This window comes from Pelodiscus sinensis, chromosome 1 (genome assembly GCF_049634645.1).
Source record: "Pelodiscus sinensis isolate JC-2024 chromosome 1, ASM4963464v1, whole genome shotgun sequence".
NCBI lineage: Eukaryota > Metazoa > Chordata > Testudines > Trionychidae > Pelodiscus > Pelodiscus sinensis.
In genome coordinates, this window is record NC_134711.1 from 291231557 (window position 1) to 291246646 (window position 15090).

General features: G+C 43.0%; 1 protein-coding gene across 5 annotated transcripts in view; it reads right to left on the reverse strand.

Annotated features, from left to right (window-relative positions):
- Positions 1-15090, reverse strand: part of INTS6 (integrator complex subunit 6) — a 110570-nt gene that overhangs the window by 60339 nt on the left and 35141 nt on the right. For all 5 annotated transcript variants that reach the window (XR_012900687.1, XM_075919091.1, XM_075919093.1 and 2 more), the window contains one exon: positions 952-1135. Coding sequence is in view for 4 of the 5 variants with exons in the window: in XM_075919091.1 (XP_075775206.1) it covers positions 952-1135 (184 nt within the window). In the remaining variant the exon portion in view is untranslated. The remainder of the gene's footprint in view (positions 1-951; positions 1136-15090) is intronic.

The window sequence follows — 15090 nt, forward strand, 5'->3', positions numbered from 1 at the left end:
TACCATCTCATAGAACTGAACGGGACCTTGAGAGGTCATTGAGTCCAGTCCCCTGCCCTCACAGCAGGACCAAGTACCATCCCTGACAGATTTGCCTCAGAACCCTAAATGGCCCCCTGAAGGGCTGAACTCACAAGCTTGGGTTTAGCAGGCCAATGATCAATCCACTGAGCTATCCCTTCCCCCTTTTAAATTCCTTCAACACCTTTTAAATTCCCATGGATGTTAACCATTGTTTAATCCAGTGGCTGAAGTATCTACTTTACATTCTGAGGAGTGTGGCTGGAGATCATATCTGTTTGAAGTTTCTTTCACTTTTAAATTTTTCCTTTTTCCCCTCTTCCATCACCTCAATTACTGCTACATGGATTGTGTTTCTGATACAAAGTGTTTATGGCACTCTACAGACACGACATAACTTCTCACCTGTACCAGAGAAGTTTACAATCTAAATGAGACAGATAACCATGAAAGATTACAAACATACATAAAGGGCAATGGAAGAAAAGGGCAAGTGCAGACCTTTCTCAAAAAATATTCTTCATTTAAGAAATATTTAAAAGCTCTCAAAAGAAAACACATTCCATGGCCTTTAAATGCTGACATGTTCTCTGCCAGCAAACTGAATGCTCTCTCACTATGGAACAGATTTCATAATTTTTAAGACTTCTGGATGAGTGCCTAAAATAAAAAACATATTTCATCCTCTGTGAAAAGCTGCCGAAGAAAGCAAATGCGCATCCTTTCAAGATAATTCAAATGAATTCATGTGAAATTTTACTACTTATATGTCCTAACAGAGCTGTAATATATACCCGTAGTGTGTCTAGAGTTTTAAAGAGATTAAACAAAGGAGTCAGAAAATTTCAAATACACTCTTATACAAAGTGAGCTATATGCTAGATCACTTTTCCATAAGATCTACTTTGTGAAGTGAGCTAAGGCACTCACCTCCTGTGACTTCACACATAGGTGTAATTGCTGAGTCATCAACTGGCACGCCTGCTATCTGCTCTGATTCTGGAGTTGTGATGCCAGGCAAACGCAGAACTAAAGCAAATAGTCTCTGATCCCAGCGGAAAGGTTCCTTAGTCAATTCACTTCCAGGTAAAGGAGAATTGAGAGGTAAATGAAGCTGAAAAGAAAAATATTTTTTTTTTTTTCACAAAATAGAGAATTCAAAAAGTCAAGTATCTATATGGCTACAATTTATTGTACAATTCAACCACAAAGATACGTAACCCAGAAAAGCTTACAATATAACAAAGATCAGATATTTTATATTTAATATGGAATCTATAACTTGGTCAGCATTGAACAAACTCATTTCACAGCAACAGAAAAAGCAAACTTAAGAGCCAAAAACCAAAATAGGGAATACCTTCTAAAAATGTACATTTACTTTTACGTTCTTTAACCTTGTTTTATTGAGAGTTCCTACAAACAGAACTGCATTACACTCTCCTTTGCCTAAAATGTACTAAAATCAAATTTGTTTTTGGTGAGCAATGTAAGGATCCAGACTCATTTCAGAAAGTGTTTCTCTGTATTCATTTTGAAGATAAATGAAAACCACTGAACAAAACTACTGAAGTGGCAGACCAGAATATTGGTGGGAATGATAATCCTGCACAAGAAACATTTCAGTGCTATCATTATCAAAATCTAGATCCCATGATAGTCTTTGGTCCAGGCTCTCCAGCTTCCACAGCAGCTTACTTGAATAGTCGTCCTGCAGGCTGAAGGCTGAAAACCAGTCTCCCTATTCCAATGCTGTAATGCTTGCAAAGACATGACCATCTTTAATTTTTCCATCTGACAAACTTGTGGAAATGTCTGAAGCCTTTTATGGCTCTTCAACCTTTTTTCCTTTAGGGTAGTAGGAAATAACAAGAGTAGAACCCCTTGTCTTGTAGATGTTGAGGTACTGGTTCTATGGCTCCTAGCTGGAGGAAGTGATCTATCTTATGTCATATAGTAACTCTTGTGAGAAAGGTCCTTGAAGAGGAATGAGAAAGGGTGTTATGAAGGAAGAAGGGAGATAAACTGAATGCAGTATCCAGTTCAAACAATCACTAGGTCCCATCAAGTCTTATGTGCCTTCCCAGACACTTCAGAACACTGCCAATCAACAGCCAAATGGATGTGAAACAATGGTCGGCTGTGTCAGTCGGGGAGTGGTGTAATGGTGCCTCAAACTGTCCATCAAAAGTGGGGTGTAAATATAGAGGACTAGGGATGAAGATTGTGGGCCAGATGGTTTGAATTTAGGGAATTTCCATTTATTTACAGCTAACAGTGGAGCTGAATTTAATTTTGAGACATGTGGTCTATGCTGGGATTGGAGGCTAAATTGTCTTTTTTGTCCCAGTGTATAGACACCCAGTGACTGGAGTAGAAGCCCTGGAATTCTTTAGGATATAATGGGAGATGTCAATCTCCTCAGCAAAGAGCTTCATACCCTCAAAAGGGAAGGTCCTCAACCATGGATTGCTTCTCTTTAGGGAATCCTTACAAATGTCATAATGCTCATTGCATTACCTCAGCAGTAGAGCAGGACGACAGGCAGCCACTTCAAGGGCAGATTGTAGTGATGTCTTTGCCACTAGCTGGCTCTCCTGGTTAATGGCCTTGAATGAGTTATGATGTACTTCTGGTTCTGGTTCTCTTAATAAGAGGGTGTCTGTTGGTTCTACACTAGGGTCATTGACACTTGCGGGAACTGTTCCATTTTAAGTCCTCCCATTCCCTGCCCTCCCATCGTGCAAAAAAAAGAGGACCAATTTCTGCAAACGTGAGTCAGCCGCGGGGGGGGGGGGGGGGGGGAGTGAGGGGGGGGGATATGCACTTTACATCCTTTCACTATATGGCCACTTTTTTGTAACATATATTGGATGCATATCAGGGATACCCTGTAGTAATTCAGCTTTGAGTAATTTATATAATCATATTTTGTCATGAGGTTCTAGGAGTTGGTGCTAAGAAACAGTAGAGTGGCTCAACAGTATACTTTTCTACAAAACATATCAAATCATTTCCAACCTTTGTCATAGGAATAAGCTCCTAGACTAGTGTTCTTGACCAGGAGAGTTGAGAAAGCCCACAACAATGGAGCTGAGTGATGGGTGAGAGAATAAGAGATTCCATAGTAGGAGCATAGCCTTTTTTGTCTGCATGCTTGCAGGTAAGGGCCCCGATGATGGGGTTTGGCACACAGCCTTTGCCAGGTCTAAAATGGCCTCATTAATCAGGATGGTAATCTTTGAGGAGGCTCAAAAAAGGAGGATATTAAGCAGTTGGTGAGTATCTTCAGCTTCTTCTAATGCAATCTGAAGAATGTCTGCCATCTTCTTTGTCAGTTGCTGAAAAAGATGCAAGATGACTGCCAAAGATGGTGAAGAAGGCATGACTGCTTCATATTGAGAGGAGATGGTCTTCAGAATCACTTTCTCCTTGTTACCTGTTTCCAGTTCATCTAAATAACAAGATGTTTCTGAACCTCTGGATGGTGTGGCCAAGGGAGCATGCCCTCAAGGGTTCTTGGTGAAGCTCAGAGCTCTAGAGGTGTGCTGGCAGTGCACCACCCAATGATCCCAATAAGGCCATTGGGGTGGCAGCAGCACAGAGCCCAGTGGTGGTACCCATGGGTGGCCATTCCTGAAGGGCGGTGGAGCAGTCATCTGTGGGTGTGTCCTTGAGCTCCTTTGGTAATGAAAACTACATGAAGGATGAGAAGAATATTAAAACACTACTGTCTCAGGCTTGCTGTCTGAACCTTTGCTAGACAACAGAGGAACATGGCATAGCAGTGGAGATATTTCCTGTGCTTGGAAGAGGCTCAGTACCAAGAAGAAGGGATTCCAGTGCATCTAGCATGCTGAGGTCTCTTGAATGTCAGAGTTCAGTCTGTATCCATCATCTTGGCATCAATGTCAGTGTCTGGGGGACAGGTATCTTGTCAACACTGGTTGCTACTGTCCTGATCAAGCCATTTACACCTGCCAATGAACCAGCGCCCATGCCCATGAGGTCTGTGTGCCTTTCAGCAACACTGGTTATTGTTGGTTTCTGAACTGACATAGCCTCAGTGCTGAAGATAGCCATAAGAAATAACCATCTTGCTCATTATCTTGGGACTCACTAAAGAGGCATTCTGCTTTCTTAGAAGATCTGAGAGAGGAGTCCACAGCCTACTTCTTTGATCCACAGCCCTTAGATGTGGAAGACGTGTGTCTATCAGATGATCAGGGTTGGAGAGCTGCCACTACGAAAATATTCTTCTGGCACAGTCTTTGTGGGATCTTGGCCAGTGTGATTAGCAAAGATCATGCTTTTGTTATATGAGGTCTTGGTCAAGGTACTGAATGCTGAGAGGATCTATCTGCGATCAAGATTGCTTATTTACAAGTGAGGGACTTTTTGAATCTTGGCAAATTAAGCATAGCCTGCTGCTGAAAAGGACCCCGGATGGGGGAGAAAAGGTGGGAAGAAAAAAATAAAGGTTTTTTTTTTTTGTTTTTTTTTTTAAGGATAGAGAAAGAAAGGGGAAAACAACAAGAATTATAACTCAGAGAGTAATTATAGGTAAGTAAAATTAAGATGATAGTCTTAATGGACTGCTCCATCTCTAGCCAGGGTGGCTGAGGAGGAATTGAGAAAGGTTAACTAACACACACACACACACACACACACACACACACACACGATAGCCTTGTGGTGCAGCTTAAGGAGAGACAACATGTATGGGGGCCCAATGGACACTGCTACTGAAGTTCTCCAAAAAGCAGCACCAGGACAAACAAGGACACTGCTCAAAGAACTTTCCAGGTGCAATCATTCTGGACATCCAATGTAGTACTTATTGAAACAGCAGTAAGACACATTGCAGAACTTCTAAAGTTAGTCTACAATCAGTAAGCCTGATGGCTAATTAACACAAAAAGGAGAGTGCTGCCCCAGGCCTGATCTACATTAGGAAATTAGGTCAAACTTAACTGCATTAGGTCAATTTTCTCAACAATAAGTATACGCCACCAATCTTCTTCCAATGACTTTAAAGATTACATCGATATCAGTATTCCAGCTTTTCATAAGGAGTTATGATAAATTTAAGCTAGCAAGGTCTGCTTTAGAGTACTGCAGATGCAGCACTGTGAAAGTCGACATTTTTGGCATCTGGGAAGAGTCCCACAGTGCTCCGCTTTGACTGCTCTGGCAAGGACTTTCAACTCTGCTGCTCTCCAAGAACATTGGAAAAGACCTGGGAAAATATGAATTTCATTTCTTGAGAGGCCAGCATGGCAAGCAGATCTCAAAGCAGGCAGCACATTTGACCATGAATGCCCAGGGTTGAAAACTAATTCCAGCATAGAGCATGCAGGAGACCCTGCACCTCATTCTGTGAGGTGAGAAATCAGTCCATACAGAAATATAAACAGCAAAAGAAATGTTTATATCTATGCCAACTTCACACAAAAAAAACAACAACAAATGGTCTGGTAGCACTTCATAGACTAACAAAACATGTAGATGGTATCATGAGCTTTCGTGGGCACAGCCCACTTCTTCAGATGACCAGAGTTATGAGTAGGGGATAGCATAACTCCAGTCATCTGAAGAAGTGGGCTGTGCCCACGAAAGCTCATGATACCATTTACGTGGTTTCTTAGTCTATGAAGTGCTACCAGACCATTTGTTGTTTTTTTCTGTAACAGACTAACTCGGCTATCCCCTGAAGCTCCTAACTTCACAAAGGGCATGGTGGAGAAAGGATACATCAGGGACACCCAGCAGTGCCATGTGAAATTAAAGGAGCTCAGACAAAAGTACCTGAAGACAAAGGAAGCAAACAGATGGTCTGAGTCAGTGTGACAAACACACTACTTCTATGAGCAGCTGCATGAGATTCGGGGGGAGATGCAACCAACTTCCTAAGCCAGTCCATGGATTTCTCCCAAGACACTCCTCTGGACGCCTCAGGCAGCAGTACAGTGGACAGTGTGGATGAGGAAGTAGAGAAGGAGGAGAATGGTCAGCAAGCGAGAACATCCCATCTCACTGACAGCCAGGACCTATTGGAGACAATCCTCTCCTTCCAAGACATCTCACTGCTGGGCTTTGACAGCAGGGAGGGCACTTCTTGTGAGTTCACCTTTTCAATCATGCTACATGTGGGTTAAGGTGATTGGGTGCGATCTGTGGCAGCCACCCTGCCTATACAGCGAGGGCTCCCCAGAACTATTCATTAATGTGCCTAGAGATGGAGTGGGAATCCTACTTGCACATCTCCATAAAGCGCTCTCAAGGTTTCTGGGAAGGCCAGTCTTATGCCTTCCTCCCCAGAAGGATACCTTTCCACAACAAACCAGCAGTAAGTGGTCTGGCATCACTGCAGCACAAAGTCCAGGTTTCTGGCCACATTCACTCAACATTTGCTCCCTATCACTTTGTGTGACTAGAGAAGACTGATAATGTTCATGGCAACCTGGATGAAGTGGAGGAAGATATGTTACTGATACCACAGCAGTACACCTATTTGCTCATCCCCAACAAAGCATTGTTTGAGTCCCTGCCCTGGTAACACACCACCATGGTCCCAGTTTGCAAACATAGGCACTTGCCTAGCTATGGGAGCTGCTATTTGCAAGAACTGTGTCACACATGCTTTCAAAGTGGAAGCAAAAGAGTGACCCCCAACCTGTCCCTTACCATGCCTCCCACCAAACTGAGTCCATCTGCTTCCTTAAGATCTTTGGTGTACCTGATGCACAGTGAGTGCTTAAAGCATAACTGGCCTTGTATATAACACATGCCTATTGTCTTGGACAGATCTTTCTTTATGCTAAGATATTAGGTTCTGTGTTCCACAATATAACTCCTGTAAAATCTGCCTTTCATTTACATTACAGGGAATGCAACTGCAAGCCTAATGCGCACTTCCCCAGGTCCAGCTATTCCCATTTTTTGGCTATCACAGATCTGAAGACAAAAATGTAGCAGGGACGGCATATTCAATGGCACAATTAAGCAAATTAAGTGACTGGAGGAAAACGTTGCTGCAGGAGAAGTGGAACGTGAGGACAGAAAAGCATGCAGAGCATGTGAAGTAAAAACACAAGAAAACATCTTGAGGGTCATGTCAGAGCTGGTGACATGTGGTAAACTCACAGGACAGCCAGATCACAGACAACCCCTCTGGCCCATGTTGACCCACATTCCCTCCTCACCAAGTTCTATAGCCTCCTCTCCCAGGAGCCCTAGAATGCTGGTGGGGAGGGGAAGAAGGTGAGTCATTGGTAGCCTCAGTTTCAACCCCTCAGGGTTGTATTCTGGAACAAAAGGATGTCATTCTCACACCTATGTGATTACTGAATTGGGGGATCGTAATATGCCACTTTCTCTTCTCCCCGCCCCCACCGGTAACTCCCACCCTAAACTCCTTTTCTGTCCATGCTTCTTTGTTTTCCCTAAATAAAAAAGCATGATTTCTCAAAAACAGTTCCTTTATTGCTTGTGTTGCATGGAGGGCAGAGGTAAGCACACTTAATGCAGGGGGCACCTCATTAAGAGCAACATGCGTGACTATCATATCACTGGTCATTCACAAACCTGTTTTTCAAAGCCTCTCTGATTTGCAATACCCCTGAATGTGTTCTCCTTATTGCCCTGGTGTCAGACTATTCATAATTACTAAGGGCTGAGCCTTAGCTATCCATCCTGTCATAAAATTTCCCCTCTTACTTTCACAGATATTATGGAGCACAAAGCAGGCTGCCACAACAATGAGAACATTATTTTCGCTGAAGTCTAACGTAGTCAATAAACTGCAACACACATCCTTTACATATCCAAAAGTACATTCTATCACCATTCTGAACTTGCTCAGTCTGTAGTTAAACTGCTCTTTACTGCAGTCCAGGCTGCCTATGTATGACTATGAGCCACAGAAGGGATAGGCTGGGTCTCCAAGGCTAACTCTATTGACATTTCAACAGCCTGATGTTAATTTTCTGGTCTGGAAAGAAAGTTCCATCTTGCAGTTTTAGTTCCTAAAGATGCATGCATCATGCACCTTTCCCAACCATCCCATACTGATGTCAGTGAAACAACTCTTGTGGTTCACCTACAACACAACAGAGAAATACCCCTTGCAGCTTACGTACTCTTTGGGAAGGTGGTTGGATGCCAAGATGGACATGTGCACTCCATCTATCGCCCCACAATAGTTAGGGAACTCCATCACAGCAAAGCCATCCACTATGCTCTGAACATTTCCCAGAGTCGCTACCCTTTCTAGCAGAAGGGTATTGATTGCCTTGGCTACTTGGATCATAGCATTCCTACCCCCCACTACTCTGCCTCCATGATTTACCCACTCTAAATTGATTCCCAACTGACTGATAGCTGTCTGGCATTTCAAGCTTCCACAGGGCTTTTTCCACTCACTTCTCAACTGTCAGAGTGGATCTCATTTTGGTATTGCTAAACTTCATTTAAACTAGGCTCGACGGGGGCAGGTGACCAAAGCCCACAGGTAGGTGAAGAACATGGAGAGACCTGGGAGGCAAAATCAAATCAGTATCTTAGATGCCTATACAGGCAGTCCCCGAGTTACGCGGCTCTGACTTATGTCGGATCCGCACTTACGAACGGGGCTCTCTCGCCCTGGAGCTCGCAGGCAGCAGGACTGCCCAGAGCGCAGCAGCCCTGCTGCCTGCGAGCTCCGGGGCAAGAAAAGCTGCTCCGGGTGCCCCTGGTCTGCTGGGGACCGTCTCCAGCAGACCAGGGACAACTGGAGCAAAGCCGGGGAGGCGGAGGGGTCCCGCGCCTCTGAGGCTTTGCCGGAGCAAAGTCTCAGAGGCGCGGCACCCCGCCACCGCTGCGGCTTTGCTCCCCGTGTCCCTGGTCTGCTGGGGGGGGGCCGCGCAGCTAGTGCCCCCCCCCCCAGCAGACCAGGGAGACGTGGAGCAAAGCCCCGGGCCTGTGGTAGAGCAGGTGGGGGGCTGCCGGTTGGTCCCGCAGCACCGCTCCTTGGCGCTACTGGACCGACCCGGCAGCACCCCAGCTGCTCTGCCCCAGGAGTCCTGATTCAGCCACTGCTGATCAGTTTCAGCAGCAGCTGAATCAGGACACCTGGGGCAGAGCAGCTGGGGTGCTGCCGGGTCGGTCCAGTAGCACCGAGGAGAGGCGGCGCTACTGGACCAACCCAGCAGCACCCCAGCTGCTCTGCCCCAGGCGTCCCCAAGTCAGCCGCTGCTGAAACTGACCAGTGGCTGACTACAGGAAGCACCTGCCCCGGGCTTCCTGGAATCAGCCGCTGATCAGTTTCAGCAGCAGCTGACTTGGGGATGCCTGGGGTTCTTAAGTTGAATCTGTATAAGTCAGAACTGGCGTCCAGATTCAGCCACTGTTGAAACTGATCAGTTTCAGCAGCGGCTGAATCTGGACGCCAGTTCCGACTTACCTACACATTCAACTTAAGAACAAACCTACAGTCCCTATCTTCTACGTAACCCGGGGACTGCCTGTATACAAATGCAAGGAGAATGGGTAATAAGCAGGAAGAACTTGAAGTGTTAATAAACAAATGTGACTGTAACATAGTTGGTATCACAGAGACTTGGAGGGATAACACACATGATTGAAATATTGGTATAAAAGAGTACAGCTTACACATGAAAGATAAGCGGGGAAAACAGGGAGGAGGTGGTTGCCTTATATATTAAACATGTATAAACTTGGACTGAGGTGGAGATGGATGTAGGAGACAGACTTGTTGAGGGTCTCTGGGTTAGGTTAAAAGGGGTAAAAAACAAGGGTAATGTCATGCTAGGATTCTACTATAGTAGACCACCTACCCAGGCAGAAAAGGTAGATGAGGCTTTTTTAAAACAACTAACTAAATCATTATTGAAAACAAAGATGCTGATATACCAAGCGTGCGTATTAAGTGTTTTGCTTTATGGATCTGAGACCTGGACTACCTACTCGTGCCAAGAGAAAAAAATTGAACAGTTTCCACCTTTGCAGAATTGTGAATATTAAGTGGTAAGACAAAGTTTCAAATGTAGATGTCCTATCAAGAGCTGGCATACCCAGTCTCATAACGATCCTTAACAACAGAAGAATCCGGTGGCTTGGCCACGTGAGGAGAATGAGTGATAAACACCTTCCCAAAGAAATCCTCTTTGGTGAACTAACAAGTGGAACAAGGACAAGAGGAAAGCCAAAGTTAAGATTCAAGGAAATATGTAAAAACACTATGAAAAAGTTAACATCAATCCAAACTCTTGGGAATTTACGTCATCAGATCACAACACCTGGTGACAATTATTACAACAGGGCACATCATTTTTCGATAGGACCTGTGCAAGTCATGCAAAAGAACTCCGTCTCAGAAGGAAACATTTTCAGACTCATGGAAATGGAAGTAGACTGGCATGTAGCTATTGTAATCGACTGTGCAAATCCAATATTGGATGCATAAGCCATGAAAGAAGTTGCAGATCCAGGCAAAACTCAGAGTGTCACTGCCGCTGCTTACCACCGTCTCTCAAGACGAATGGGCCATACATAACAAAATCATCCAAAGCACAGAATTTGGTGGTGATGGGGGACTTGAGCTATATAGATGTATGTTGGGAAACTAACACAGCGGAGCACAGATTATCCAGTAAGTTCTTGGACTGCATTGGAGACATTTTATTTCAGAAGGTTGAGAAAGCTACTGGGGGGAAGCGGTTTAGATTTGATTTTAACAAATAGGGAGGAACTGTTTGAGAATTTGCTTGGGTTGAAAGTGATCATGAAATCATAGAGTTCATGATTCTAAGGAATGGTAGGAGGGAAAACAGCAAAATAGAGACAATGGATTTCAGGAAGGCAAATTTTATTAAACTCAGAGAGCTGGTAGGTAAGGTCCCATGGGAAGCAAGACTAAGAGCAAAAACAACTGGCGAGAGTTGGCAGTTTTCCAAAGGGACATTATTAAGGGCCTAAAAGCCAACTATTCTGCTGTGCAAGAAAGATAAAAAGTATGACAAAAGTATTGGCTTAACCAGGAGATCTTGCATGATCTAAAAATCAAAAAAGAGCCATATAAAAAGTGGAAACTAGGGCAAATTACAAAGGATGAATATAAGCAAACCATACAGGTATGCAGGGGCAAGATTAGAAAGGCAACGGCACAAAATGAGCTCTAATTAGCTAAGTCATAACGGGTAACAAGAAGACATTCTACAAATATATTAGAAGCAAGAAAAAGACCAAGGACAGGGTACTCCCATTTCTCAGTGAAGAGGGAGAAACAACAGGAAACTTGGAAATGGCAGAGTTGCTTAAGGACTTCTTTGTTTCGGTCTTCAACAAGAAGTCTGATGATGAAGGAATGCCTAACATAGTGAATGCTAGTGGAAATAGGGTAGATTTAGAAGATAAAATTTAAAAAGTTAAACATTACTTAGAAAAGTTAGCTGTCTGCAAGTCACCAGGACCTGATTAAATGCATCCTAGAATACTCAAGGGGCTGATAGAGGAGTTATCTGAGCCTTTAGTAATCATCTTTGAAAAATCATGGAAGTCAGGAGAGATTCCAGAAGACTGGAAAAGGGCAAATATAGTGCCCATCCATCAAAAAGGAAATAAGAACAAACCAGGAAACTACAGACCAGTCAGTTTAACTTCTGTGCCAGGAAAGATAATGGAACAAGTAATTAAGGAATTCATCTGCAAACATCTGAAAGAAAATAAGGTGATAGATAACAACCAGCACGGATCTGTAAAGAACAAATCATGCCAAACCAATCTGATAGCTTTCTTTGATAGTATAACAAGTCTTGTGGATGAGGGAGAAGCAGTGGACATGGTATACTTAGACTTTAGTAAGGTGTGATCCGGTCTCACGTGATCTTCTTATCAATATACCAGGCAAATACAACTTAGATAGGACTACTATAAGGTGGGCGCACAACTGGCTGGATAACTGTAGTTATTAATGGTTCACAATCATGAAAGTAGTTATTAATGGTTCACAATCATGCTGGAAGAGCATAACAAGTGGGGTTCTGCAGCGGTGAGTTTTGGAACTAATTCTGTTCAATAACATCAATGATTTAGATATTGTCATAAAAAGTACGCTTATTAAGTTTGCAGATGATACCAAACTGAGAAGGGTTGCAACAGCTTTAGAGAATAGGATCATAATTCAAAATGATCTGGACAAACGGTCTGAGTTACGCAGTTACACAGGAGCTTTGAAAGCATGGAATAGATAGATAACCCTCTGCTTCACGTTTTATAAAAGAAGAAAAAAAGCAAATGCTTTCAATAGCTAAAGTGATGCTTGCCCTTTCAATCTGCTTTTGCTGCTGCAAGTGGCCAGAGTGAACATTTTCCCAAATAAAACCCATCCCTTGAAATCAGTCATAGGTAGGGCCCTACCAAATTCACAATCTACTATGGCCCATTTCACAGACATACAATTTGAAAATTAGTAAATTTCATGCTTGTAAACTGTTTAAACCTAAAATGTCATGGTATTGTAACCTGGGGGTCCTGACCCAAAAAGATGGGGGGGGGGCACAAAACCTGTTGTAGGGAGGTCATGGGATTGTCACCCTCACTTCTGTGTAGCCTTCTGAGCTGTGCTCTGAAGGCAACAACCACAGGAGGCTCCAAGAGGTACATGTGGGTCTTATCTCCCCCTGTGCTGCAGGGAACACTCCAGCTAGGGGCTCCTCACTGCTAGTCCTGACTGGCTTAGAAGGGACAATACTTAGCTCTCTCTGCACAGCAGCAGCAAGTGCTACACCCTCTGCCCCACAATCAGCTGCAGGAACCTCAGGCTGCCACTCAATCTCAGGCACCACGAAGTGGATCTGGTCTGGTCCACCACTCCCACAGCCAGAGCAGTTTGCAGGGGACAAGCCCTGTCCATCCACTGCCCAATCAGAACTATGAAGCCTCCTTTAATGGTACACTCCTAGGAACAAGGGAACATCAGATTTCACAGGGAAGGGCTTATTCCATTTTTTTCACAGCTGTGAAATTGGTAGGACCCTAGTTATAGAGCACCAAAACCATGCATCCAATTCGTTACTGTTTTATATGTAGTATCCATTCCTGCTTTCTTATAATGAGAATAACAAATACAAAATGCCAATTGGCAAATCATATTAGAAGGCAGGCACGACAAAAAATAGGCACATTTGTGCTGCATGATCCAGAATCTTCTGGACTGGTATAGCTAGAAGATTTGTTTAACCATAAGAAACACAGTGCAGTGTCATCCCTTGAGGCTTCCATTAGACCAAGAACAGGATTGGACAAATTATAGTGTGCGCACTGAGGGAAGAGAGGTCTGTGAAAAGTTAGTTATCACCACTCTGAGCACATTTCTAAGGGAAGGAACTCATCTAGCGCCATTTCCCCAGTAAGCCCTAAAATTTCAAAACTGACATAGTATTCTGTTGATAATAGTAACAAATGTTGCATAAGGATCTAGTAATATGAGAAATTGTCTTTCCTTCATCAATGGACAAAAAGTGGTAGCCCATTTGCATACAGTTCCTGTTCCACATCCCAGCATGAAACCTAACTGGGAAAGGTCCAAGATATCTGTAACATATAGGAGTAATTGAAAACCACTTGCAAGAACTATCTGGTTAATTTACTTGGAGAACAAAGGTTGGATACTAGGTGGCAGTTTGGTAAATCCACAGGGTCACAGATGGCTTTCCTGAAAATTGACTGTGGCTGTCCAGAGTCAGGCCTTAAAAATTCATGATGCCTTAGTAACAACTAGGCTGGGGTACTGCCGTCACTCAGAGGATGGTAGAAAAATAGACATCTGCAGACTGTATAACGTTAGTCTAATATTTAGACAAGCTAATCGTATTTGCATTGAAGTAGACTGCTCAATTATAAAAAATGATCTGCCTACACGATAGCCACACTATAGGCTTTTAAAAATTTTAAAAACATCTGCACTGATTGCATTATAGAAAGTCAGGAATAAGAGGTATTTGACAGGTTGCGAATCCTGAAGCCAACTCCACAATCAGATGCATCAGAATAATTGCCAATGCAGGAATCAACAATATCAGTGTTTCCCTGGGAGGAAAGTTATGTGAGAACATGTGGAGCAGTACTAAACTACCTCATTACTTATCACTCAAAAAGGGGGGTGGGGAGAGCCAGGGGGATAGTCCAAGGTCACAAAAAAGTAAACTAAAAACAAATAGAAATTCTCAAACTGATTCATGGACTACTTGCTGGTCATGCACGGAAAACTGGCTTATCACATTAAGCAACCTTGTTCCTTCTCCTACTGTGCTCATTACCAACTTAAGTACATTAAAAAAAGGCTAAAAATATATTTCACTTTTTCTCTAATTGCCACATGAATGTAATACCAGAAAAACAGGAGAAAGTCTGCACAATTTCAATTTGGAGGAGTGATCTGTAAAGGAAATCTCTTTATTAAAATGTGATATACCATACAAAAATGTTTGAGAATCTGTTTCAAGCAAAAAAAAATGAAGAAAAAAAGGAAAACAAGCAACAATGAAAGGGGTTCAGATATTAACCGTCTCTTCTGAAAAGAGGGACCAGCCAGTATCAGTATTTCCTTCTCTTGCAAAACCTGTTCACAGAAGAAACCAAACCAGAATCACAGAATCAGTAAACAGCTCCTCACCAAGGTAGTTAGGAACAGTTTCAACTTCACAAGCAAGGAGACTTGTACCATCTGGTAATTAAACAGCTTAATGCCTCAAGAATTTTAGCTATGGAGACGTGCAAATTTTACTGAGAGCATAGCCCCAGTATTTCTGATCTTAAATATGCTAAGATATACATATGAATTTAATTTGAAATTAACCCCTCTTTAGCCCACCTCTGTGTTTAATTGGACTGTTAAGGGATATTTAAGATTCCAAACAGTAATTCTAAACAGATAGCTATAAAATCCAAAAGTAATCTCTTCTCTCATACTTCATGTGTCCAACCTGCTTCCTGGTTTATGGATCCCATCCTTGAAAGATCAATATATTAAATCAAGTCTATACATGAATTATGCATGCTTATACTTTA